A 27,672-nucleotide genomic window follows, 5' to 3' on the forward strand; every position below is an offset into this window, starting at 1 on the left:
GAGAGATGCCAAGATGGGTACATACTCTCAGGCCCCAGAGGAAGATGCCTGGAATATTTTCCACCAATTCCTGCTTTGGACAAGTGGAAAGGAGCAGCAAGAGCTGCCATGGCAATTGCAACAACGCCACTTCCTGGTGACAAAACCCACAGGTGATAAAGATATTCCTCTCATTAAAAGTCTTTCTGCTCCTTTCTTGTCACTTGTGATAAAGGGGTAGGAAAGTGGGTGAATCCTGTATGCTCAAAGTGTTTCATGAAGGTACTGCATTACCACATTGCTTTTGCCCCAAAGCTACAAGAGGATCTGAGCACAAAAAGGAAGTCAATAAACTGTAGAGTGAATGCTGCTGATTAGGATATATCTATATCCAAGGGTCAACGTCAGGGAGCCCCTTCTGTAGCATTAACAGAAACCTCAGGAAATTCATACATGGTCCTGTTGAGGGGTGAGACTGTACAGAAATCTTCTGCTGTCAGTGAAAAACTGCACAGTACCCAAAACAGAAAGAGTGAGAAGGCAATCAATGCTGCTTACCAAAATGTTCATGCACAAACTAGACACTGTTTTCCCAGTTTGGACTGCCAGCAGCCCCAGGTTCACATAACTGCACAGCTAATGGGGGAGCTGGCACAAGAACTGACCAAGGTATTTTAAATCAGCAAACATCCACTCTACCCAACAGCCACCATTTATTGTTGCAGCAAGGACAGAAGTTGCAAAGACATGCCTTCTATTTCATGATGGAAAATAGAACATACAGCCCCCAACTCTGTGCTGCATGCCACAGCCACTACCAGCAAGTCCTTAAACTGCTGGTAACAGAAGGCTATTACTAATTTGCAAGAATGGCTCTATATCCAGCCCAGGTTAATTAAAATCTAGAGGTAACATCATTCATAGATATTTCGGAGGTAGTGAGAAGCTAGCTCAGTAAGCTGTCTTGAAGTTAACTGTATCACCAGTTGCCACCAGCACAAGAGGAAAAAGCATAAGGCTTTGTCAGCTAAAAAAAAACAGCCATAACAACCAATTAGTGATGGCCTGATTGCTCCTGACACCTGTGCTGGCTGCCCGCTTCTGAGAGCGGCAGGTTGTACAGGCACAGATATATTTAGTCTTCCACCTTCCGTGAGTTTGTAGCCCTCTGTAGAAGCTTATTCTACAATAGGAGTCCAAGGAATGAAATGACAGCTTTTCTGTATGCATTTCAAAACCATCCTGTGGAATCTGTTAAGCAGCTTTCTGGTGTAGAACAGAATATGAAGCATAGAAAGCAATAATTCCCTGCATTATAGAAGCAACCTCCCCCTCTTGGCTTTGTTCCTAGACTAAGGCATCCTGTTTTTCTACAGGTTGCAGTGCTTGCCTGCATTCCCATGTTACCGCCAGAAAGGAATTTCTGGGCTTTAGATGTGTCCTTAGTGCGTGGGTCTGAGCAGCAGGACTGACAAAACCCTGTTCTCTATTGACTCCAGAGACTGGCTATCTGCTACAGTGCAAGCGCTGACTCAGGCTTTTCCCCACGCTAGCATCTCTCAATGCTTTGGCTTTGGCTGCAATCTTGTGACACATCTAGCACAGACTCCCTGTGCCAGGTCATCTCTCCCCACCTCCCTAAATTTGTAGAAACATAAAAGTGTTGAGATGTCAAACCCCTATTCCTGTCAAATGCAGCTGATTTACCTCAAAGGCTCAGAAGTCACTTCTTGTAAAATGAGAATGGGGAAAATGGTCAAACATAAGTGGGGAGGGGAGCAAGTACTACAAACACAAGTATTACTTAAGAATTCAGGCCAAACAAGAATTAGACAACAGTACATGATGGACAAGGGGAGGAATGGTACAAAACCAGTATTTCAAGCTTCCAATCAAAATAGATTAAAACTTCATGAGAAAGCTCTGATCCATGAACATTCCCACACAAAAAAGGGGGTCTGCTGCACAGGAAAAAGATCCACAGTTGGACTGATGAGTTTTGCACTAAATCTGCATAGTTAGGCTGACTGAAATGACCAACACAGAGTCAGGAATGGAAACTGACAGACTTCAGCAAACAATGTTGCTGTGACCTCAATGCCACTACAGCAGTGCATAACAAATGCTTGAGAGCACCTAACCCCCCCCTTTCCTTCCATCCTTAACACATTTCCTTAACTGATGAGTCAGGGTGTTTTTTGACAGCAGTTTTGAGCAAACACAAACTAATCACTTTGGACCACATTCTTCTATCACTCAGGGACTCCTGTTACCACGCTTGGTTACTGGCTCAGCCTAAGAGCACAGTTTTACAGGATGCAATACCTCTGCAGACTGACAAATTATGGAGAATTACTCCCATTTCTGATTCTTGTAACTGGGGAAGGGCTGCTCTAAGGCATTTGGCCTGCACAGCTCCAGGAAGGCAGAAAAATGCCATAACAGAAGTCTGAACAATCACACTTGGGAAGCTTTTCTGGTGCTTGAAAGCTTCACCCCTATGACATGGCTACAGGAAAGCAGATCTCAGATCCTTGCCACTCAAATATACAACAGGCAGCTATTCCTTGTGCAGTTCCTAGCAAAGACAGCGCTACCCTACCATTTTTTCCCCCAAGGCAGCAATAACTTAGCCTCCATTTTGCCTTGTCTGCACACCAGGGATGCTTTAAATTAAAATCCTTTACCTCACTGATTTCTCCAGAAGTTTTGGGAAACATCTGCAACCTTCAAGAAAAACAGGCCTTTTTGCAGAAGCAGTGAAGCAAAACCTAACATGAATCACCATCTGGGGACATGACCAACCTTCAGTTAAATGGAGGTCAGATTAGCAAGAGCTTTTTTGCAGTTCATTATAAAAATCAATGCAAGTCAGGCAGCAAGGTGAACTACACAAAACTCCTTTTTCTACCCAGCAGACAAAATCCCAGTAGAACAGTATCTCTGTCCCACCTTTTCCCCAACAAAAACTGCACTGGGGTGGTGGAGATTTGAATCTCTATAGCTCCAAAAAAAGCAGAGCTCACACATTAAACCCAAGAGCAGAATCTTCTTTGTCTGGTGCCCACAGAGGCTGGCATCAGATGTTACCCCATAAGAGCTGACAGGTCTGCATTTAGGCTGGCACTTGGCAGCAATATAAGAGCCAAAACATTTTTATAAGAGCAGCAGATTTCCTGACCTGGAAGGTGCCAGTGAGAGGAACAATATCTGTAGAAACGGGAACTGCAGCTACCAGGTATGTGTGCCCTGCCTGCAGAGGCAGCAGAAAGTAGCTCTAATTGGAGCCACAGGCTTCCAGCCTGCTCTGTGGTGGATCGGTAGCTGTGTACACCACTGCAGTATGAACAACACTTCACCTACCACCACACAGCTTTGGGTGGGAAAGGGGCTAGGAACCAGAGCTAACAGAGAAGTCAGGTGTATGAGGAAAAGACTTACAAAAGATCAGGTAAAGGGTGATCCTGCATAAGAGGAGTTAAAAAAAGGGAGGGGAGGGGGAGAAACACAACCTGAAAAAGAAGTCAGATGGCAATTACCCCAATGAGACAAGGAGGTAAGAGGCTCCTACCTCACAAGTTCTTCAGTGGGGCTCTGAAAAATCTCTCAGGAACTAGCCTATGATGGCCAAAAGAGAAAGAAGCAGGGAAAAGCATGTGAACACATGGCATGTGATGCTGCTTTGGCTGGCACCCATTTTGGAGCAGTAAAAAGATTCTTTGAAAGGCTTTTGAATTATTAAGTACAACATTATTCCAAAACCCTATAAAATCATCACACTCTCTTTCCAGTATTTGCATGACCAGCCTCTTGCTGACCCATGCTGAATGGGTCTGCAAGTGCTGAATGAACTGCAAGCATCTGTCAATTTCTGATGCTGATTAGATTAGACACTGCCCTCAGAAAAGTCAGGACAGAGAATCTCTTTCTCACAGCTTTGTTCTGCGGTTTTATTTCATTTCATTATATTGTTACTGATGCCTCTGTTTTCTCAGGGGCCAAATCAATTTTATTCCTCTTGATTTACTAGCATTTCTCAGTCATCTGTTCTCTTGCAACCCCACAGCATGGCAAGATTACACAGCAAGAGAACTGGTGGTTCAATTCCCACCCTGCTTCATTTCCCCCTCTCTCACATACACTCACACATTTCACAAGATATATCTGCTCTTCCTGACAATTTTAGCTATAGCTGAAGGGAAGGAAAGACACTTTGAATAAAATACCTCTATATAGAGAAAGGATTTGTCCTTGTTTCTCCAAGGTCTTCTCTAACTAGGATCCATGAAGAAGCATTCCACTGGATAAGAGGAGCACTATTACCTACCTCTGGCTGCTGTAGAAAAGGGGCTGGATTAACCAGAGCTTTGGTCTTTGACTAGCTGACACCCAAAAGCTCATACATAAACCACTGCAAGTTTTTCTTGCTTCCTTTGCAAACAGATCCAAAAGCAAATGTAAAAAAGGCATACAGATGAAATCTACTTTAATATGACTGGTTGAGTTAGAAAAAGTACCCAAAAGAGGCATGTGGTTAAGAATGTGCAAGGTAACAAAATCTGGATGTAAAATTCCTTGGCTGAGTCAGCTTGGCGCCAGCATGATACCCCCTAAGACTCTTGGTCAGAACTTCACTGCTGGCATTTTTAGCCCCTTGTTATGCTCACTCTTAGCTTCTCTTAGACACTGTTATCCATGCTTCTTCCTTTGGTGAGGTTACCAGCTCATATTTTGTCTCCATGACTTGTCCTTTCACTGGGTGGAGAAAGAGTTTCCTTACCAGGACACTCAGGAGAACTGTAGCCACCATATAAGCAAACCTGAGGGAAGACGCAGGAGGCAAGAAAAAAAGAGTAAAACCCTTGCTATGATGTAAATCTGCCAAAGAACAACTGCCAGCTTGGAAGGATTGTCTCAGCAGTAGCAGGAAGAGACTGAAAGCACCTTCTCTCCTGTCTGCCACAGTCACACACAAAGACCTCCTTCCCTGTGCTCACCTTAACTCCGGGCACTCCTGGCTTCCTGAAAAACCCAACAAGGAGAGGTTTTTCATGGCTGATTCCTCATTGAATCTCTCCGGGTCAAACCTACAAAAGACAAAACACACTCAGGCTTTCTATGTGGGCACAGGATTCTTTCCCCAGGCACATGTGTGAACACACATGAGCAAAGAAACTGGCAACGAGATACTGAATCTCACTAATTTGCTCTCTCTAAATCATGCTGGGTAATTCCATACACATATATGAAGGCAATTGTGCATCCACTCCATTGACGTTCCCAGCTGCTCAGCTGTGTCCCAGCTTGGTCAAAATGCTGATAAACTGAGTTAGTGCAACACAGGGCTGGAACTAATATGCATTACCTCTCAGCAGTGGGTATTTAGCCTGTGTACACAGCTGAGCTGATGCTGCTACCTGCCCCCTATTCCCCTCCAGGGCACATATAATCTGATTTTTCATCTTTTCTCTCTCCCCATGTCCCTTCCTCTATCACTTCCAAAAATACTTCCCTTTTCAACTTGCCCCTCACGCTTGTCTTCAAACAGCTGGTGTGTGTATGTGTATGGGCTGGGGGAGGGAAGCTGGTGACTCATTCAAGTGAGAAAAGTGGCTTCCAGCATTAGGATGGTGAAGGCTGTGAGAAAACTATTATCCAAGGCTGCCATGAGTTAAAACAAGAGTCCCATAATCAACTAACTACAGGGAGGCTAATAAAATATAATTCAATTTAAATATATATATAAAAAGAGCAATCAGGAAATTTGATGGATGGGAGTCAGTTCTCTTTCACTTTCAGCTAAATCTTTCTGCTTATACTTCAAGCCTTTGGCTAGCTGCCTGAACATCCAAGCTCTGCTTCTACCAAGGTGAAAAGGTATGTGGGTGCTGACCCTCAGTAAAAGCAGCATCAAACTTACATTTCCCTGAACTGAAGAAGCAAATTAGAGATGTTGTAATAGGAAAGAAAATGCATTTGCCTAACAAAGAAATAGCGAGGGCAAACAGCCACGCACAATATTTTTGTACACTAGGTAGCTAGATAAAAAGATCACAAAGAGCTGATCTCTGTCACTGAAATACACATGTACCTCAGGCTAAACCACAACCCCCTTCTCCTTGGAATAGAAGTGTTCATAGAAGTCCTCATGGTCCCTCCCACAAGGCCTCAGTAAACCCTTCCTAAACAGTGCGTGTCCTATCCTAGCGGGCAATCCCCAAGATGCTCACGAATCAGTGCATCAATGCCTGACCCTTCTGTAAGAGCTACACTTGCAGGAGAGGACAAGTGCTGTTCTAAAGGCTCTATTCTTTCTGCTAAATCCCAGCTGTCTGTTCTCTCTGTCTGGAATAACTGACCCACATTTTTTTCCCAGCCCAAGTGAAGCAAGTCAAATACATGTTAATATTTGCCACCTGGAGGCCACAGCAGCTACAGCAATTTTTTCTTTAACCTCTGAAATACTGGCCTGGATCCAGTTTTGTTTTCACAGACAGAAGAAATGAGGAAGCATTTCCTTTCTCCTTGGAAAAATAAAACTTCAGACTGACATTTCCTCCTTTGTGTCATGATGACAAATAGTGAGTCCAAAGCCATGCAAATCACTGTTTCTCTCTCACAGAAAACCTTAAAAAGAATTTACTGGCATTTGCCACAGAATCTGCGTGCATGTGTTCACGCAAAAGTAGTTTTTTATTAAACTATTACACGCACATACACACGCAGACTGCAGCACGTGTGACTTGAACTGACCCAAAATCCCACCCATGGAGACAAACAAACCAAGACCTTCATAAATTGATCTTCTTACAGACTCGCTTTCATCTCCAGGATCTGCTTAAGGCAGGTCCTGCAGCCAAACAGGCTGTGCTCCAAGATCTAAAGAATATTAATTAAAACCCAAAAGGAATTAGTTGCAATAAAAGTCTTTGATTTTACGTACTTATATGGTGACAGCCAAGATGAGCTATCCTGCAGCATCACACCAAGAGCATAAAGCACAAGTGTCTGCAAAGAAAATTAGGACGTGTATGTCAGAGCGGAAAGAAATGCACAATTAAAGACATGTCTGGACAGCCCTGCTGGGTGACAATTATTCTGTAGACTACTCAGATTTATTAGGTGGATTAAAAAGATAATATGCTATATTCATATACAGATTTCCATAATCCATGCCCAGATGTTAGGATCTTAACTTCTAATGCACATGCTACAGCCATTAGTAGAGAGGGTCTGATCGCATTCCTCTACTCTTGATGGCATGTGTGTATGGACTGTTTTATCCTCTGCAGTGGAAGGTACCACACTGTGTGGGAAACATGGGTGATATGATCAGTCTTGAAATTTTGCTCTTTTATGCACAACTGAGACCCTAAGCCCCTTCAAAAGTTGACTCGTCCCTGGTGGATGCAGAACTGGAAGCAAATCTGCTCAGCAGGAAAACATGAATCCCCAGAGCCTCCCCCACAGAGGAACTGCAGGGCAAACTTTGAGCTAAACTGTACATGCAGATGACAGACAGCTGCTCAGGTTCAACTGCATCAGAAGAAATGGTCTTCCTGCCTCACCCCTCCACGGGAAAAAAAGGAAATAGCAAATTCCCCTACAGGAAAGGAGAGTGCTCTCAGTATGGCCCTACCTCTTTGGGGATAGTATGCTGGTCAACTCTGCCCTCCAGCTCCTGCAGCTGTGCAGCAATGGGAGTGAGCTTCGCTGTCCGCACTGTCTCACACAGAACTTGCCGACAGTATCTGCAATTGGTAAGATTTGGTCACTTTAACCCTCACAGAGAAAAGCTTGTCCATGTCCTTGTGGCAGCAAGGAGAGCTGAGTCACCTGCTGTACTGAGGGTCACAGTCTGCTCTTGGAGCTGTCCCAAGCCACACTGAGGCACTTCATTTTTTTTCTGGCAAGGAGTCCCAACATGCTTGAAAGCAGCATTAAATCTCATTGTCAGCTTTTAGGGAAGGTTATCAAGATCTCTCTTTGCCACGCTTTTTTAACCAGATTTTAAACAAAAAAAAAAAAAAAAAACTCTGCTAAAAAGTATAAACACACCAGCCCCTTTGCTGGACCTCTCATGCATACAAGCAGCAGCAAGAAACCCACATATTCAGTACTCCCCTACTGAAACTGTAACACTAGTCCAATACAAAATGCACACAGTTGCACCAACAAATGCAAAATAAAACAAAGGTACACTGCTGATCAGTCATCATCCTGTAGCCCTTTGAAAAGAAGATTATTCCCTGCTTTCTCTCTAAATATGTCTAACACAAATCTAATCACTAAAATGATTACCTCTACTTTTGGAAAACTAGATCAGAAACAAGATAGTAAGCAAACAAACTGGCCTGGCAGCCAGGGCATCGATTCTGTCCTCTCATTTGCTGATGAACCTAAAAGGTTTCCTACAGACACCCTGAAAAGAGCAGCCTGGTCCCCACATCCAGAAGCCCTTCAGCATATTCCCTCTGCGCTGCAAGTCAACTTGTGGTTCGATCCCTTCCAGACAAAAAGAAGGGAGTAGCTTTTGGACGCCTTCTTCTGGCCCAGTCTAGGCTGGACATCAGGCTCCAGCACATGAAGCCTCTGTCCCCACCACATGAAGTAACCTTCCTCTGCTGCTCCTTCCATGGGACCCACCTGAGCTGCTCGATTTTCTCATGGGTAATTGGTCCCTTCCCCAGAACACGGTCCATCTCCTTGTAGAGATTCTGCTGAATGTCTTCTGAGGTTGTCAGGAAATAGACTGCCCAGGTACACACTGGGGAAGAAATCAAGACAAGACTGGAGCCACAAGATTCAATCCTTTACAAACTGCATTCAGTTTTCTTACTTTCTGTATTTGCAACATTACTTCTTGACCCAGAAAAGAGTGACCTCTGTTCACAGCAGGCTCTACTGATTCTGCATTCAGTGGCAGGAGTAGAGACCCTAAAATTCTTTCCAATGCTATGAGGAGTTTGGGGAACTGTGCAGTGAGCCACTCCCCCTCACAGCTCTGGAGAAGGGACCACACAGCCCCACAGCCCTGGGGAACCAGGGTTATCAGACAAACCATGCAAATGAAAGGCTGGTTTGTCCAAAACATCAGAAAAATCCCTTATTTAGGTGGCTTCCCCAGCACATCTCAGGCAAGTACTGATGTCAGCCAATGTCTGGGGCTCCACTACAGCTCTCTGCAGCAGGCTGGCCAGCACTTGTCTCCCCTACATCTTTTTGTGAGGTACCTGACAAAAAGTATCTTCAATGTCAAAGTGAAAAAGAAACCTTGCATAAGAAATAAGCATGTTAGACGCAGTTTCCCTAAAGCTACAAGGGAATGTTTCTACCAGTCCGAACCATCTATTCATGAGAACTATCTGGAATCCCTGAGGATTTAAGCCCCTTAAAATTAGAGTATTCCTGGAGTACTTGGAGAGGATATTCTCTGGGAGAGTTTTATCATAGTTACCAAATTTACTCTGCACATTCTTTAACACCCAGCTGCACCTGAGAGGTTTTCTCTGGAGTCCCAGCCCCACTGGCTGAGATACAACACTTGATAATCATCGAAGTAGCTCCTTTGAAAGTCTTCCACACATGGAACACACCTATCCTACAGAAATTCAAAGCAGCCAGTCAGATTCCAGAACTCTGCCTTAATTTCCCTTCCATGTGCCAGAACCTATTTTATAACATGATCTTTGTGGCTTACATCTCCCGGTGCTTTTTCATCAAACTTAGCATCAGTTGGTTCAGGTCAGAGTGCAAGCGAAACGCAATGGGAAGAAATTCTAAGGTTCACCAAAAGACTGGGAAGGCTGTCAAACAGCTTAGTTTCAGCTCACTAGCTGTGAATCTGTGTCAAGAGTCTGATGTAAAAATTAGCCTCTTCTATACACCTATAGCTCAGGAGAAAGAGAATGATGAATATAATTCTTTATTAGCCTAGAATAAGTGTCAGTGTCATCACACACAGTTTTAGACAGCTGAATGTAAGGATGAAAAGTTACCTACAATCAGTACTTACAGTTAGCAGTGATTATGCATCCTGCCAAGGAGAAAATCATTGTATCTTCTAGAATCTAGGAAATAAAATCTACTTTAGAGAATGAAGACCATAAGACTTAAAAGATCAAAAAGAAGTGGCACATTCTCCACTCAAGCACATGAAATCCCTTTAGTGCAGAGAGCAGGAAATACATCTAGAAGACATGGAATGAACTCTCTGTATAACTTCCACTGGAATGGTACATAAGACATGCCTAATATTAACATACTTCTGGTTTATAAAAATAGCAATGAAGCAGTGGCAAGGAAAGCTACCAAAGTCTAATGCAATTAAACATTGTAGGAGTGGAAAAAAAGAGCAAGAAACCCTGCTTTAGTAAGAAATCTGATTTAATACAAAAACCTAAATCAATCAAAGGTTGAAATGTAATGAGCTGCCCATCTAGCAAAACTCCATCACTGCGTCATGATATAAAACCTTCACAGACCTGCTGGTCACTCAGTTTCCCTTGCAGCAAGGTGTCTATAAAGACGTGCCTGTTGAATGATCTGCCTCGGCGTTCCTTTGTAACTTTTCTTAAGGTGGATTCCATCTCCATCAGAGCTGTGGAAGCAAAATGAAATGTGGCTCTTTTTAATGTGGTCATCCTGAGTGCTGCAGAGAAGCAAATCCATCTCCCCAAGCAGATTTTCAGACCAGCTGTCCCTGCTGGGCTCACGTACAGAAGCAGCCTCTGTTACACATTACTGTCAATTTGGAAGGTGGTATCTTCAATTTAGTTGAAAATGTAGAAACCAAGTAAGACAGGTTGACTATAAAAAGCCATCCTTACAGGTATAACTGAGACATGTAATCTGTGAGCTGAAATCATATAAGGGGCATTCAAATAACAGTTAAGTGTTGAACAATCAGAGAATGTGATTAATCAGCCCCCATATAAAATAATGGTTGAGGCAGATAACACCAGTTGCATGGGCTTTAGAGTTATAATTACTAAAGTGTGACAGCACCTCCAGCCACTGACACTGTCCATTTCGCTAGGGGTTCTACAAGCATGGTGCAAGAGGATGGTTCTGTGCTTAAGTCTGCACAGAGAGAGAGAAGAAGGTGGGGAAAACATGGGAGGGTTTTGGCACAAAGAGCCACATAACTGGGTGCCTAACTCCTGGGGATGTTGTGGGATCTAGGGGGAGTTAGGGACCTAGATGCCATCTGCCATCTGATTTAAATGACCTACTCAAGACTACCCAGGAAATGTAGAGCAGAAGTTGGATGTGAAACGCAATTCACCAAGGCCCAATCCAGCCCTTTTATTTTAGAACTACCTTTCCTCCCTCCTCTCCGCACAGGAAGGCCAGCAACACTTAAACACCAAGCCTCACTACTTGGAGTTTGTAAAATTGTGTCCTAATGTATCATACTACTACAACTCAGGAAGGGTCCTGAACAAGTGGCCATGGGTGAGGCTCATTTTAATGGGGCAGTAGTTGTCCTCAGGTTCTGAAATCCACAGAACTAGGAACATAAAGAAGGGAACACTGGAATTGAAGGATTTACAAGCAAATCCTTAGTTCTAGATACAAGCTGATTTTGTTTAACATCTTATCAATCAACACTGAAAGGATTAACTAGTAACAACAAAAAAGATGGAATAACTGAAAAATAAAATAACTTACTGTGAAATAATGAGAAATAAAAGCACTGCCACATTAGACCTGAAAATCATGTTACCTTGAAACAGCACATCAGAGGCTATCACATGAAAGGTATCCATCAAATACCTAAAATATCAAAAAAAAAAACCTCTGTACTTGTGCCTTGTGAGTGACTGGCAGTGCATTCACCAGATGCTGCATCTTAAGAATGATCATACAGGCCAAATCAAGTGGCTCCTTCTGTCTCCACAGTTGCCTGCCTCCAAAAGAGGTCAAAAGTGGATGCTTGGAAACAGAATAGGAAGGCAGCAAGCAAACCACAGTACTTCCCAGGATCCTCTAGCAGTCTTCAGACTGGACAGATCCTAGAACTAGACCGGGAACTACAGTTCTACTCCTACAAACTTTTTGCACAATAGCAGGCTTGTCACACAATTCCAAAACAATGATCTTATGTGAGAGTAAGGAGAACACATCTGGCAGCTTACGGCATGATGACCAACTCTGCAGAAAAGCCAAAAGAGCTTGGCAAATTAAGTGCTTCCATACACTAGCTAACTCTAAGTATTAATCAGAGTGAGAGGAAGATCATGATTTTGGGAAGAACCTACCATCTTCGTAGAGCTTCTTCCTAGTCATGTTTTTGTCAAGGGACCCATCCAAGAAACCTTTCCCAATCTCTGACCAGATCTGAAAGACAGACAGAGAGAAGAGCACCATCACTCACCACAGGCTGAGACTGCTGGCACTCTTCCATTCTTTCCTATTCAGAAAAACAAGAACAAAAAATAAAGACTTCCTCTGAATATGGAACTGCTCTCCTCTTTAGGACATCATATCCCATTCCAGATATTACATCTATGATAGCTGAAATTGAGTTGAAATGAAACAACTGCAATTACAACTGCAGGGGAAAAGGCATGGGAATCTTCAATGGGAAATGGAACTGCTTCTTTCTGACCCTATCATCAGCCGTTTTCACATCCTCAGATGAGGATACAGCTTGGGACCTCCTCAGATTTTCCTTTCTCCACAATGTCACAGAGCATTCAGATCTTTGAAAAGTTCCACTGGCAGTCCCAGTAGAGTTTAACTAGCTTAGGTACCAAATAGCTCTCAATTGCCATTGGATCTAGGTTACTGATCCCCACAGACCCTTTAGAAACACCTTAGACTAATGACAGCAGGATTAACAGCAGGATCTTTCTTTTTATGCTCCATCCCTGGCAGTGTCCAAGGCTAGGTTGGACAAAGCCTTGGGTAACATTATTTAGTGTGAGGTGTCCCTGCCCACGGCAGGGGGGTAGGAACTAGATGATCTTAAGGTCCTTTCCAACCCTAACTATACTGTGATTCTATGATTCTATAGTTTAAGCCTGGGACAACTTAGGCGGAGCCTTTAAGCTCTTAACATCAATGTTAAAGTCTTTGCAGTAGCTTGAACTAAACTGCACACTGACACAAGCTGGGTGCTATTGGCATGGAAAAATACAACAGGAAATATCCTGGATCTTTGTGACACTTACTGCATCATGGTACCTGCGGAATTGGATGACTTCCGCATCATCTTCAAAGCTGCTGCCCATAGCCGTCTGCGTGACAGACTTCATGGCAAAGCCCAGCATGTGCTGGCAGAGTGGCACATGCTGTGCCTCAGGGAGGGAGAGCCATTTGGCTAGCAACTCTTCTGACAGCTTGAGAGGGAAGGAACCATTAGTTGGCAGCAGCAGTATCAGCAGCCTATTTACCAAACACACCCTGGAGACATTCCCACCCAGTTCTTAAGGCAGACCACACTTTCAAGGCTATGGCATGAAGCTACATTCTTTCTTGGATTTCCTTCCATTGTTAATTTAAACAGTAACATTTTAGCCTCACATCTTTGGCCTCTTCTCAAGGTTTTCCCCCAACAAGGCATGCCTGTCCTCATCTCTTGTTCCCTTTGTCACAAAAGAAACCTTAAACTCTTGAATTCTAACAGCTCCAGATAGGAAAACATATTCTGGCTGCTGGACTGAGCCAACAGAATAGCTCTTCACCTGTCTGTGGACCCAGTAGGTGGTTCTTTGCTCCTCCCTCCTGTCCTGGGAAATAAATCTAGAATCCAAATTCTCCAGTATATTTAACTGCATCTGGCACCTTGGCATAAAAAAATCACCAAGATCAGCCCTTCCCTCTAACTTACTGGAGCTAAGAGAAACCAAATATTCACACCGTGCTTGAGTGGGCAGAGGCTGTTCACTGCCTCAGATGTTTATAGTCCCAGCATTAATTTGAATGCAGGTCCCTTATCCTAGCAATCATTCTCACTAAACTTTCCTGTGAACCCGTACAAAGACAGTTACGTACCTTCTGGATGAGAGCACAATTACTCTGCAAGGCCTTGGTCACACCATTTTCATACAGCTTTCTCCTCATGTGACTCTCTCCTGTATCCCTATTCAGGCCGGACTGGTACCTCAAGAGGGACTTTAGCATTGTCTCAAAGGGATCCACTGAAAACAGATAAAGGAAATACCATTTGAAAGTCAGTCACACAACACAGGGATGATGAAAACACCAACCTCTTTAATCAGGCACTGCTACTTCTGGCCAGTGAGGAAGTCATGGCTCCTTCCCCCAGGAACAGGTTCTTCAGGGTGTCAAGCTTCTCTTGCTCAGTGTGGGCTGGAACCTCGTAAGATCTCTGTGTCAGGTTCCATCCCTCCTACAGAGGCTGCCTGCTAGCTCTACCAAGTAACTCTTCAGTAACAATGCCTGGGAAGCTTGTTCCAGTTCCCAGCTAGCTGCGCCACTGACCTGGTGACAACAGTGAGCATGACAATGCTCCTTTCCCTTCTCCTCCAGACTCATCTGCAGCCCTCTAGCACATTCCCCCTTGACATCTGGTGCATTCTCCTGCCCTGACCATGGCTATGCACTCAAGGTATATCAGCTTGCATAAGATACTTCACCAGAAGTTGCTCTCTGCACTCCTTACCTCACTTCACAGCCCCAGCAAACCTCATCTGACACCCTACTGCTCTGCATGATTTCTCTTGTATGCAGAGTTCCCTACTTAAGAGCCCTTCTCAAACTAACACCTACCTCTCTCAGCCAGGGCTGCCTCCAGCAGAAAAGCTCTTATAGAAAACAGTACCCTACTAAGCTACAGAATGCTTTCTACTGCTAATCACCTTACTTTCCATCTTCCTTCCATACAGACACTTGCAACAGCATATAGACAGAAACACATACCTTCCATTATCCATATCCATGGCTCACTTCAGTTAGATTTTTAACTCTGAATTTCATCACCATCATCAATTTGCTGAATTAGGTGGTAATACAAACTGTGCAATAAAGTATGGTCTGTGTTTTTCCCTCTCTATAAACTTTTCTGTGGGTCTTGCAGAGCTGACAGAATCTTTAAGGAACTACTTGGAAGCAACAATCAAGGAGGGTTTCAAGAGGAGTGTTTACCACAATCTATTATTTCTCCCAGGTGCAGAGTGAAACCTCTGGAGCATCAGGAAACATCAAGGCTGGGACTCTACCAACTGTGGATGTATCTAGGATTCCATGTAGATGTATCTAGGATTCCCAGCAGAGATTCAGGGACTCATTACGCTACTGGACAACCATACAAGAAGAGACAATTCCCACCTGCAGAGGACTTACTAGCCAGTGACACAAAAGAAGCTAACGACGCCAGACAGCACGAACATGGCAAACTTTCCTGAATGCTTTTCTCTCACATAATTTGCCTTCCAATGTTTTTAAGCTCTGGATCTTACCCCCTTTCTCACTTTGAGTGACAAGGAGTATGTGTATGTGTCGTTTGGCACAGCAGATGGTACCTGAGGTTCTCCACGTGGAGCAGGCTGTTACATGACTCTAGCTGCTGCTGACAATTCCTCCTCCAAGGTACTCTGCCATGGAGTGGTGGCTGCTGCTATTCATGCAACAGCTCTCTGCTGACTGGCCCTGGCAGACCTAGGCACAGTACCAGAGTAGCCAGAAAGACACATGGCTGGTGGTAAAGCCCACACAGCAAATCTGGCAAGCAGAGGCGTTTGGAGAAGACAGAGGATGCTTAGCACAGTCACCTGCAGAAACTGCAGTTTTCCTGGTGCATATGAAAGAAACCTGCTGGATCAGCTATAAGCTCCACTTTTTTCTCCCCTGTCCCTAGTGCAAACTGGCAGTCCCATGCCACTGGTCCACTCAGTGTTGTGACCTCAGTACTGCAGAGCCCAGGCTGCCCTTTGCTCAGGGCTGGCCATACCTCACAGTATTTGAGAAACTACTATTTCTCTGCAGCTGCAAGAGGCTAGTGACTCCACAAGGTGCAAACTGCTTCTTGAGACAGAGCTCTGGCCTGCCAGTACTTCAACAGACTTCTTCCTTTGTTCTTGTCTTAAAAACATCTCTAGGGTAATGTTTTCAGTCCTCATATTGAAATTTTGACCGTACTTTCCACTTACAAGGAGATCTCTCTCATCCCAAGATCCTCAGAGCAATTTCCTGGACACCACTGTAAGTAAATATGGAGAAAAGGTAACTCTGGATAGTCAAGATAGATGCCAAACAGAACTGAACATCAGAGATGGAAAGGACCTCTGAAGCTGCACAGTACAAATGCACAGGCTAGGACTCATAACTCCATCTACAGCACCCAGTGTGCTTCAGGTTCATTGTCCCAACCCAAAAGGCAACATCGATTCATGGGAGTTTCCCAAGTGGGTGTCTGAACACACCGCTACTGCTGATCCTGAATTAGTCCCCCCTGTTCACATCCATACCCTTCCCAGGACTGGACTACTTCCCTTTAGCCTCCCATAGGAATCACCGGTATCAGCAGCAAAGTTTTGCTTCCTTTGAATTCTCTTTGCAAATTAATCTCAACCAAGCTTTAAGAAGCTATGAAAACATACCAACTTCAAACACTGCTTTAAGCATGAGGGGAAACAGTCTCCTGGCACTGGGAACCTTTTAATAATTACAAATACAACTAGTCCAACTTCAAGGCTCTCATAAAAGGTGCACTATCAGCACCTCTCTCTCACTTTCTCTCTCCAAGAAGTTTGGTCATATCAGACTTCTTCGAGAGAGACACACACATGAGATGCTATGCTACTTGGAGCCAAACCCTACACCTCAAACTCGGAAACCAACGAGCAGGCATCTATGAAGAGCAGCTCTGCCCTCAGCTACCCCATCAAACTGAGGAGGAGTCACACAGCGAGGGTTTTCAGGTGGCATTGGAGAGTCAGGAGTTGGATAGTCCACAGTGGCTGTCTCCTGTTCCATAGCACTCTGTGCTCAGAAGAATCACAGAATGGGTTGGGTTGGAAGAGAAACCTTCACCTAGTTCCATCCCCCTGACATAGGCAGGGGCACCTTCCACTAGACCAGGTTGCTCTAAGCCCCATCCAGCTTGGCCTTGAACGCTTCCAGGGATGGGGCAGCCACAGTTTCTCTGGGCAACCTGTTCCAGTGCCTCAGCAACCCCACAGTAAAGAACTTTTTCCTAATGTCTAATGTAAATCCACCCTCTCTCAGTTGAAAGCCATTCTCCCTTGTCCTGTCACTACATGCCCTTGTAAAAAGTCCCTCTCCAGTATTCTCATAAGCCCCCTTTAGGTACTGGAAGGCTGCTTATCACGTCCCCTTGGAGCAAATGATACAGAAAGTGTTTTGCTAGAGCCACTTAGCTACTATGTGCCCGTTTATACCTGAAAGCTCCAGGAAAAATAATCAAAGATTCCTCACCTCTAAAAAAGTTTGAGCACTTTTGACAAGTATCAGTGCTAAAAGGGAAGCACTGAAACAACATCACTGCTTTTCCAAGTCTGAGTTCAGTACAGCTCATGAGAGCCCTTCTTAAGCCTGCTGCTGCTGCCTTTATGAGGATGCGCCCCATAAGCTTTTCCTTCTGCTGGGCTGAACACACTTTCCCTGGCTCCTCCTGCTTGACAGGCTCCCAACTTCCCTGAGAGCACAGGCAGCCTTTCTTTACATTTGCTTTATTCAAAATCATGCCTGAGTAGAGTCAGAGCCATACACAGGATTCCGGGTCTGGCTCATGTTCATCTTGTATAATAGCTGAGATGTTTTCTTCTCTCTACAGATTATACGTGACTCAACATACTCTCCTCTTTTTTTCCACCCTGCAGGCAATTAATGCAGCCTGCTTTTGCTCCTCCTCTTCCTGTTTCTGCTACCCCAGGCTCAAGGTTACCCATCTCACTCCTTTTCCCTGTACTGACAAGGGGTCTCAGCGTGATGCAATCAAGGCAGACTGCTAACATAAGTGGGAGTATTTCACCTCCCCAACACAGCATTTCACTTTCTCAACACAATCCAGCCTTGCTTCCTCTTCCACTTCTGATATCCCATTACCTCCAGCTTCAGTGACAACTCAAGCAGTATCCAAGCAAATTCTGAACCAAAACCCTGACAGCAACACAGTTCTATCACTTTCCTTGTCTGTTAGTGTAATTATCAAAGAAGTAAGGCGTGCATTTCCTATTTATCCCGATCCTTAAAAAATGCTCAGCCCTTAGCATAGCAGGACACTGGACTAGCCTGTAGCTGCCTAGGTCACTTCATTTCCCACATTTAAGTCCAGGAACTTTATTTAGTTTTCTCTAGTATTTTAGCACTCCCAAATTCAGAACACTTCAGGGAACTTGCCTGCTCAGAGGCCTGTCACCACTCCTGGGACTGTCTGTTCAATTTCCCTCAAAATCGCTTGAGTGCATTCAGATCTTTCCGGGCGAGTTTCCACCTTCTGGAGTGGCACTGCTATCTACTGTGACTTGCTGATCTTTCTTAACTCCCACTCCTTCCCCAGATTGTCACCATTTTGTTCAAGTCTGTCATGCAACTACACAAGAAGCTTACCCATCACAACCCCAGCATAAAGCAATGATAAGATACCTGCCTGTGCATAAAGACAGACTACAGGAACAGGTCAGAGATGTGCAACCAGCACCTCAGTCAACCTTGTAAGATGAAAACTGGAAAAACAAGAGGTTAAGCCCAAACAACTGAGTTAACACGGTGTCTGTGATCACCTTAGGACGCAAAACACACACCTAAGATGCTCACACCATAAATTAAAATACCCTCCCAGGACTACGATGGTCAACTCAGCTACCAGCACCACTCACCACTTCTGAGACTAGAAGATTATTTAAGGTTTTCAGCACAAAATTCTGCATACCAAAATAAAATCAAAGTGAAAGAACTTCTTCAAATAATACTTTAAACCTCAGACTGAAACGTACAACGGGGCTATCACAAACTAGCACAGCTGTTTCCAGACTTAATTTAGCAAAACTCCCCTCTTAAATTGTATTTCAAGCTGCTTTTAAAATGTATGTCAAGTGGTTACAGGATCTTCACCTTGCTGTTTCAAGCGACATTAATGAGCATGATGCTTTCCATAAACATTTGTCTGTAAGGAGATGGTAAAAGACACAAGCATACTAATTTCTTGACAGCCACTGAACAGCAGCAACTCTTGGTCACTGATATTCAAGTCCAATAAGCAGGACCAAATCCATACCTTAACCACCATGTCAGCTGCAAACTAAGTCTCACTTTTTCTACTTAGAATGAAACCTTAATTTCCTTTGACAAGGGATGCCCAGCAAGGCCAGAAGTAACAAGCAGACTCAAAGACAAAGTAAAGAACACTTACACAACCGGTTGGGGTTAATATGTTGTTTCAGGAGATCAATGGAGCCAAGGCTGACAACAAGACGCCTTCCAAACCAGAAAGACACCAGTGGGCCATATTTCTCATGAAGGTTCACCAGGAACTCATGCAAACTCCTGCTGGCAATGATATCTGGAAGGTTGCCGTCCCTGGAGAACAGAAAGTGTGTATCTGGTCATGAACTGTATCCTCTGTCAAAGCTGAACTTGATCGATGCGGAGATGGAAACTACTTACTTTTCATTAGTTGGAGCCAGCCCAGGGATACCTGATGCTTGCCTAGATGCCTGGAGTAAAAGGAAACATATCAACCTCCTTGAACGTAAGATTTTATACAAGTCCCGCAGTTTTCCAGCAGGAGAGCTGGATTCTCCACATCAATACTGCTGCACTACTTACAAACGTTTACCAAATGCTAGATAAGCTACATCTTCAGGCCTCAAATCTGCTAAGGCTGATGAAACCAACCGTGTGTGCCTGGTCCCGCTGGCTAAACCAGCACTATTCACCTGGTTAGAAGAAAGATCCCCGCACAAAGATTTAGAGGGTCAGGACTGCAATGCAGATCCTACACCCAGATTTTGCCCTGGGGAGCCGCACACTGCAGCACTGCGAGGTGAGCAGACAAAGCCTTTCCAAGAGGGATTCACACAGAACGTGGCCGGGCCGCCCTGCACAACAGCTTGCCGCCGGCACCAGCCACGTCCACGGCAGGACCTGGGCCCCAGGGCACGACCACGGGGAGCCCGAAACCCCACCGAAGCCCAGGAGATGTGGAAGGGGCCGGGAACGCCCAAGGAGAGGTGGCGGCTCGGCCCCAAGGCCGCTGCCTGCTCGCCTGCAGCGGGGACCGGGCCGTGCGCCCTCCCTTCCCACTGCCGGCAGCATTACCGGGTAGAGGTAGAGCACGGCGCCCACCAGGATGAGCACGAAAGTGACGGCGAAGATAGCGAAGTCCAGCATGGCCAGACAAGGCCGGGCCGGGGCTGCGGCGGGAGCGGCAGCCGAGCCCCACCTCACGGGCCGCCGGCGGGGCAGGAAGAGGCGGGCCGGGCCGCGCCGCGCCGAGCCGGGGCAGGGCGGGCTGTGGTTGCACGCACCGCCCGCGGCGGTATGGGGAGCCCGAGGCGTCTGCTGCTGGTGTCCAACTCCACCCTGCACGGAGGGGGGTACCTGGGCCACTGCCAGGAGCACATCAAGAGCTTCCTCGGGGAGTAAGCGCTGCGCGGGGGCTGCGGGACCCTGCCCCGGCCGCCCGCCACCCCTCTAAGAGCTCTCTTCCTCCCCTCTCCAGGAAGGTGAAGCGGGTGCTGTTCGTTCCCTACGCCCTGCACGACCGCGATGCCTACGCCAGGACCGCGAGGGCGAAGTTTGAAAGCTTGGGTAAGGCTGGGCCGGCGCCGGGAAACGTCGCCGTGGGGCAGGCGTGAGGAGGAGGCGAGGCGATGAACGCCTCCGGGCGGACAGCTCTCTCACAGGGTGTTGTACTGGGTGGGGATGGGTTCGGCTCTCTGCTGCTCCCTGCGCAGTTACGGACAGCAGGAAGTTGTTTGCTGACTCCTACCTCGAAGCAGATGCTTTTGAGGCCTCCGGAAGAAATCTTACTGTAAACACTTCTAACCACTTCAGGGAGGAAATGTTTATTCCTAAGGGGCATCTTTTTATTCTCCTTAATCACATGGGGATTGTTCCAGGACATCTGAAACCTCTGCTCAAGCCGTGCAACTACTGGCATAAAACATTACCATAATGTGCTTCCATGCTGAGCAGCAACTGAACTTTGTTTAGAGGAATAATCTTTCCAGAGCAGCCTACAGCAACACCTCCACCTCTTATCTATCACCATTAACTTTGGATTTGTTACTGTAGGAATAGTCAGTACTCACTTCCCTGACCTGCACTTTGCTCCTTGCCTTGCAGAAAGATTGCTGCTATCGCATGTCTGTGTTCTTCCATCTCTCCTGGCACTTCCCTTACTCAGTGAACCCCAGCAAGCCAAATCTGTGAAGGCCAGACATTTTAGCCATTACTAAAACAACACTCAGATATTTGCACTAATGCAAGACATCCTGTTCAGACTCACAGCCAAGCTGAAGACTGACAGCTTTTTTCTTATTTTCTAGTTAGTTGGTAATGCTCATCATGACTTCGTGCCTGAGCCTACAGCTGCTGAGTGAAATGCTCTGCTCTTGGACACTGAGCACATATATCCGTAAAGCAGACATTACCATTGGTACAGCTGGATGCAGAAGCCCTGTGCTAGACAAATGCTCTGGTTTATGTTGTATAGTTCTCTGAAATTTCCCTGGTTGTTTGGTGAGGCATTTGGCTTAGGGTCAGGGGTGGGTAGGGAGGAACTGGACATACCACATTCTTCCATCAAATTGAAGTGGCAAAGGTAAATACTTTTTTTCATTTAAGGTTATGGGCTGGACAGCATTCATGAATCTTGTGATCCAGTGGAAGCTGTAAGGAAATCTGAAGCAATATTTATCGGTAAGTTCTACTTCCTGCTCCCTGATGAGGGTTTATGTAGAGCACTGGATTAGGCCTGCTTAGAGCTGGCACTTCTACAGTGACAACAATGAAAAAGTTGGATTTAGCAATTATTAGGAACTACATAAAACAGTACTTTAATTGGGAACAATAGCACCCTAAATTTAGTGGTGGGGAGGGAAATATGAGACATTAATGGAAATTCATCTCCGTTAAGTTTCAATTATCAGTTCCAAGAAGATCCAGGGCTACAGTGTTTAAACTGACCATAGTCCTAATACCATGCTCCTGCATATAAGAACAGTGTCAGCTGTCAAACAGCCAGCGTCAGTGTCACAAGGACTTGGGGCATGAACCCACAGCCTACCCCATGACCATCTTTCTGAAGCTTCTGGTTTTACTGCTGCTCAAAGCAGGATACTACCCTGAATAGAGCATAGAAATGATTGAACCTGCCAAGTTTATAAGGGCTTCAATTAAAACTGGTGGTGAAAGCACACTAAATAAGCTGGACTCTCTTTCTACAGGAGGTGGAAACACATTCCGTCTCCTGAAAGCTCTCTACGACAACAGTTTGATACAGGAGATCAGAAAAAGAGTTCTTGAGGTAAAAACTAGAAGACTTGGGCCAAGTCTGAATGGCAGGATCTCATGCATAAGCTGGTGTTCAGACTAATCCAAGTTGATTCTACATCTTTGTTTCTAATATGCTTCAAGTACTGAGCCATCTCATGCAACCTGGTGAACTCGGATTCTGTGGCCAAATAGGGCTGTCATTAGTCACTGAAGCCTGAAAAGAGTAAGGTCAGCAAACTGTCTAGGGCAGTTTCCCAGATGTGGGACTGCAAGACTTTGTGATGGACAGTGCTCTGTAGTACCTTAGAAGTAAGGCCCTCAATTTACCATAGTAATGAAGAGCAGTGCAAGATTTAATCTATGTCCAGAAACACTGATTTTCAGCTTTGTTTCTTGTTAATATACTGATTTGTTCACATGGTAGATCTTTTGCTAATAAACTGATGATAGAATTGTATCCCTGTGTGCCTTTTAGACATGTCCTTTTATGTCCTCTTGTTGGTGCTGACAGTGGTGTAATTACCTCTTGTACATCCTTAACCTGGAATTATGAGTTTCCATGCCATTGAGCTCTTCTGGTCAGCAGCCCCATTCTCACTGGTGAATTTTGTAAGGCCCAGCAAAGATACATCATCCATGGAGAAGAACAGAAGCGAGGTGTTCCTCTAGCAATATGGAACTCCAAGCGACTTCAGGCAGATTGATGCACCATATGTTTGAAAAGGCCAGCTGCCAAGAAGAAAGGTTAGCTAGGCTCTCTTAATATAAAGAAATCCAGTGCCAGTTTTGAGCAGAAAAGCCAGAAAATGTTTGAGTCCTCACAAAGTCTAGATAACTATTTGGTTATATTAGCACCAGTTCTCTCAAGATAACTTATTTTTATAAATTGTTCAGCATTATCCACATACTTGCATGTTTATATGGAATCCTTCCATGTACAGCATAGTATTATGTATGTAGTAGTAATACCAAAAGTAGCCCTAAACTGGCTGCTTATAGTACTGGTAAGTTGATGCTGTGGCACCATTGTACTCAGCTTCAGACAATCTGCTATTTTCAGAAGCTAGTTAAGACCTGTTCAGGTATTTCCTGTAACTGAAATGTAGACCAGTCTCTTGACAGCGGAGTCCAGTATATGCACTGACAACCTCATGAGTTCTTCTTGCACTGGGATCAGAGTTGTGAGTATAGGACACTCAACAACTAGTTCTCTGACAACCATGACATATACAATCTGTTGCCCACCTCAAAACCTGAATTCTTGTTCTGCTTTTCATCTGTAAAGTTAACAATCAGATGAGCTAGAAGGATTTTGATCTGATTGCTGAGTCTCTGAGATTGATAGAAGATGCTATAAAATGCAGTTCCTAGTTGTGATATTGCATACTAATCATTGCTTCTGTCTTTCAGGATGGGATTCCTTACATGGGATCCAGCGCAGGAACTAATGTCGCTACCATCAGCATCAATACTACCAATGATATGCCAATTGTTTATCCACCTTCCCTGCAGGCCCTAGGCTTAATTCCTTTTAATATTAACCCCCACTATCTGGACCCAGATGTTAAAAGCAGTCACATGGGTGTAAGTAAAGAATGCCAGAGCTAACACAGGAATCAGGGTGCAGAGGTTTAATGATAATGTGCACTTGTAAGGCCTTACAAAAGCTATAGGATGTCTGACAGCTGCTTCCTAGAGCACCTGGAAATGCCAATGAAGCAGTAACACTTTACTCCCTCGTAAAGTTTTACTTTGAATGGGAAGAGGAGTTGGCATCGGTATTACTGGCATGGAACAAAGTGTTTCTCACAAACAGAAGCTTTGCAGTATCTGAAATACTGCTGCTTCATACCTGGTATGGAACTGGAGGGGTGGGGGAAGGAGGTAAACTTGAAACATTAAGAGGCCATGCACTGTGTTTCTGCAAAGTCCTATTATAATCTCTCTTGCCTGCTGCGTGATTCAAGTTAAACATACATTAAGAGGCCTAAATATCTCAAGGTCTGAAGGAACTATCAGAACAGGGAGATCTTAGGATTGTATGCAGTCTTGTTCTGTAAGAAAATACCTAGGGACCAGTGTCCTCAAAGAGAGCATACCTGGTAGTGGCCAGTGCCAAGCAAGCACATGTACTGGTACAGCTGAAACTTCAACCACAAAGATGGCCATATCCTCTGTACGGAGGAGCTGATTCTTGAATAGCTTGCTAGGAGGCAGTTCCTCAGAGAACAGTTTCTGTGGTGCATCTTTTTAACAGCCAAAAAAACTTCTCTCCTTGTAAGCAAAATTTCTCCATGGTTAGAAAAGTATTAAGAATTAGGGAAGCATGAAGAGATGAAGGATCAGGGTGTGCTTCTAGAATCTAAATGAAGTTGTAGGTACCCATTTAATCAGCTTGTCACTAGATAAGCAGGCAGTCTTCTCCCTATAAATAACTTTTGCTCTTTCTCTGAGAGGACGTTGGAAGCTCTGTGCTGTACCAAGTCCCTGCTGTGTTCCTTTTTCCTTACCAACAAATCCTTCTGGTTCAATTTCTTCATCTACTGTTGCTCAGTTCAGCAGCAAGCTCTTAGGAAACATGGCAGAGCTTCTCACAGAAGGAAATTCTTCAGTGTAATACCTACTTGATGACAAACAAGCATATACTTAATCAGTGGAAATTCGTGGTTCACTAATCTCCTCCATGAAGGTGGAATCTCATCCATTTGCTTCAGTGCTCATGTTCTGAGGGTGAGCACACACAGGTAGCATTAAAACAACCAAAACCCCAGAACCAAAACCCCCAAAATACTGGTTGAATTGAGTGGAAATAAGACTTACCAGGGTTGGGATTGTGTGGGTTCTGTTTGATCAACCTGCAGCAATTACTGCTAATGATGGAGAGTAAAATACATATCTGTTAAAGTCAATCCTGTCACTCCATTCTGTTTGAGGGGAAGTGCCTGTTTTGTTTAATGTTATGAAATTGCTCAGTGTTGCACTAACTGGATAGCTCCAAATCCTACCTGACTTCCTAGGCAGCTAAATCTACATTCATTATTGCAGGAGACAAGAGAGGAAAGAATTCGCCAGTATCATGAAGAACCAAACACCCCTCCAGTTCTGGTGGGTAGTAATTTCCAGTCAGGAGCTACTACTGATTTTATATGGCTGTAGTATGGTAAATATTTATATGCATTCTTGCTAGCTTTCACTGTCATTTTCCTTGCCTGAAGTTCCAAGCCTTAGAGAACTGTGGTATAGAAGGCTAGTTGTATTCTAGCCAAGAGCTTCAAATTTGGATTTTGTTCATTTACAAAAAATGGGTTAGAACAAATGAAACACATTCTGCCCATTAGATGTTTGGAGTCCTGTTGCAAAACACTGTATTTAAGGCAGCTCCGATCTTTCCAGTCACCAGCCACCAGCTGTATTCTTGTACACTGGAGGTGGTGTGCATGCAGCTGGTAAGATACCACCCTGTAATCTTTCTGAAGATACTCTTAACTTTAAATTTTGTTCTAATCTTCCGTAGGTTTCTGAATTTGCTCAATTCAGTAGTATGTTTATAATTACAGTATGTCTGTATGGGAGAGTGGGACCTCAGGGTTTCCTGTCCCTGTGCTTGAGCTTGGAGTATACAAATTGTGCTCTGCCAAACCCAGCTGGCTGCTGCTTCGCCCAAACTGGATCTAAGAATGGTGGTAGCAGAAGTAATCATGGAAAAAATACACTTAATGGTTTCTCCATTAAAAGTGAGAAATAAAATAAACAAAACTGGCTTCTAAAGCAAGGTAACTCACCGAGTTTTGCCTTGGCACCTTTGTTAGAAATATGTATGGAAGTCTTGTCTGTAGTCATGGTGAGCTGCACTAAGACTGGCCTGCTTGTGACAAGCACTCTAGCCTTTCAAATAGCTTGATAATAACAATAAATGTTACCACCTACATTAGGGCTTGCGGGAAGGTGCGATGCTGCTAGTGGAAGGAGACAAAGCCACCTTGCAAGGAGTGACAGGAGCACGCCTGTTTTTGAGGTAAATGCTTCATTTGAATTGATATTCTCCTTCAGATAGAAAGGAAGAGACATACTATTAGACTCCTGGTCCATGGTGCCTGTCCCCCACATCAGAATCCCTTAATCCCTTGCTTCCATTTCTCTTTGGGGAAAATATGAGTATTGCTTTATGCTCCAGATGAGTAGGCAGTATGACAGCACTTAAAGGATGTCTAGCTTACCCAGTTAGTTCTATGGTGTTACATCCACTAATGCTTATGCTTCTGAACTATTAGTTACCATTCACAGAAAGTGCCCCTGTAGTCAGTGCTGTTACTGAATGCCAGGGGAATGCCAGTTTGGCCCTAATGCATTGAACTCCAGAACAAGGGAACTCATGTCTTTGTCATATAAAGATTACTAAGAAATCTAATATGTATGTCCCGAGATGCACGGAAGCTAAGAAATCTAATATGCATGGCCTGAGATGCAGGGAAGAAACGGAGTCACAACTCTGCTTGACAGGAATAAGGATGCCTTGTTCTATCCCTAGTAACAGATGGAAGCACAGTCCTAGCTCCTGCTAAAGCTCACAGCATGGTTTTTCTTGTTTACAGGGGTAAGAAACCAACTGAACATGAGCCTGGAACAGATTTCAGTTTCCTCCTGATTGACAGTAATCTTCAGAATCTGTAGCCTTGTATATTCTGCAGCAAAAGTCACTAAATGGGGACACAATGAGGAGGGAGGGAAGGGATGCTTCTAGTCCCAGGGTGGGTGAAAAACCGTATCTTTATAAATAAATATGCAGTAATAGGCTCTTTTTCCCACCCTAATTCATGTCTCAAGATATCTCTCCTTCCCAGCAAAAGGACAATTTTTCTTGCAATACCTGAGTAATCATAGCTATTCTTAGCCTGAAAGGGTCTGTATTTTCATGTAGCCACTTCCATTCCTTCTCCACCAAATGTTTAACACATTTAAGACAGGACACAGAGTCAGCTGTTCCTGCTGCCTAGCTTTACCTGCTAAATTAAAGAATTGTTAGTTTAGTGTATTCCCACACATTTAACTTCATTTTTCCACTATTAATAAAGGGAGAAGTTATGCATTCAATTACTTTTATTTGCTTCAAACTCATGTTAAATATATACAATGCTAATTATATACAAAAGTGTGCATGTTAAAAATTTCAGGTTACAAACTTGCAAATCCTAGAAAAGTGCAAAATTTTAAAACATCTTCCACCATGCTGTACAGAAAAAAATCCATCATTAGCCAATATAC

General features: G+C 44.4%; 2 protein-coding genes across 3 annotated transcripts; one reads left to right on the forward strand and one right to left on the reverse strand.

Moving 5' to 3' along the window:
- Window positions 1-4,448: 4,448 nt before the first annotated feature.
- LOC134175124 (cytochrome P450 20A1) lies at window positions 4,449-20,368 on the reverse strand. Its single transcript, XM_062640622.1, has 13 exons — window positions 20,230-20,368; window positions 19,576-19,625; window positions 19,322-19,488; window positions 13,981-14,126; window positions 13,158-13,325; window positions 12,243-12,321; window positions 10,464-10,579; window positions 9,995-10,049; window positions 8,626-8,746; window positions 7,619-7,730; window positions 6,923-6,987; window positions 4,977-5,066; window positions 4,449-4,799 (listed from the first exon to the last, which is right to left on the reverse strand). Exons 1-13 carry the CDS (start codon window positions 20,299-20,301, stop codon window positions 4,649-4,651), a joined length of 1,392 nt encoding a protein of 463 aa, XP_062496606.1. The 5' UTR covers window positions 20,302-20,368; the 3' UTR covers window positions 4,449-4,648.
- Window positions 20,142-27,629, forward strand: LOC134175125 (alpha-aspartyl dipeptidase-like). 2 transcript variants are annotated; one of them, XM_062640623.1, is made up of 8 exons: window positions 20,142-20,272; window positions 20,637-20,721; window positions 21,760-21,834; window positions 22,362-22,441; window positions 23,821-23,994; window positions 25,456-25,515; window positions 26,343-26,425; window positions 27,003-27,629. In XM_062640623.1, exons 1-8 carry the CDS (start codon window positions 20,261-20,263, stop codon window positions 27,079-27,081), a joined length of 648 nt encoding a protein of 215 aa, XP_062496607.1. In that variant the 5' UTR covers window positions 20,142-20,260; the 3' UTR covers window positions 27,082-27,629. The 2 variants fall into 2 exon arrangements, with proteins under 2 accessions (XP_062496607.1, XP_062496608.1); XM_062640624.1 differs by lacking the exon at window positions 20,142-20,272 and adding an exon at window positions 20,422-20,552 and having other exon boundaries at window positions 20,633-20,721.
- The last annotated feature ends 43 nt before the right edge of the window (window positions 27,630-27,672 follow it).

The sequence above is a fragment of the Pezoporus occidentalis genome, unplaced genomic scaffold (genome assembly GCF_034315485.1).
Source record: "Pezoporus occidentalis ecotype Australia unplaced genomic scaffold, CSIRO_AGI_Poc_V1 ctg66, whole genome shotgun sequence".
Taxonomy (NCBI): domain Eukaryota; kingdom Metazoa; phylum Chordata; class Aves; order Psittaciformes; family Psittacidae; genus Pezoporus; species Pezoporus occidentalis.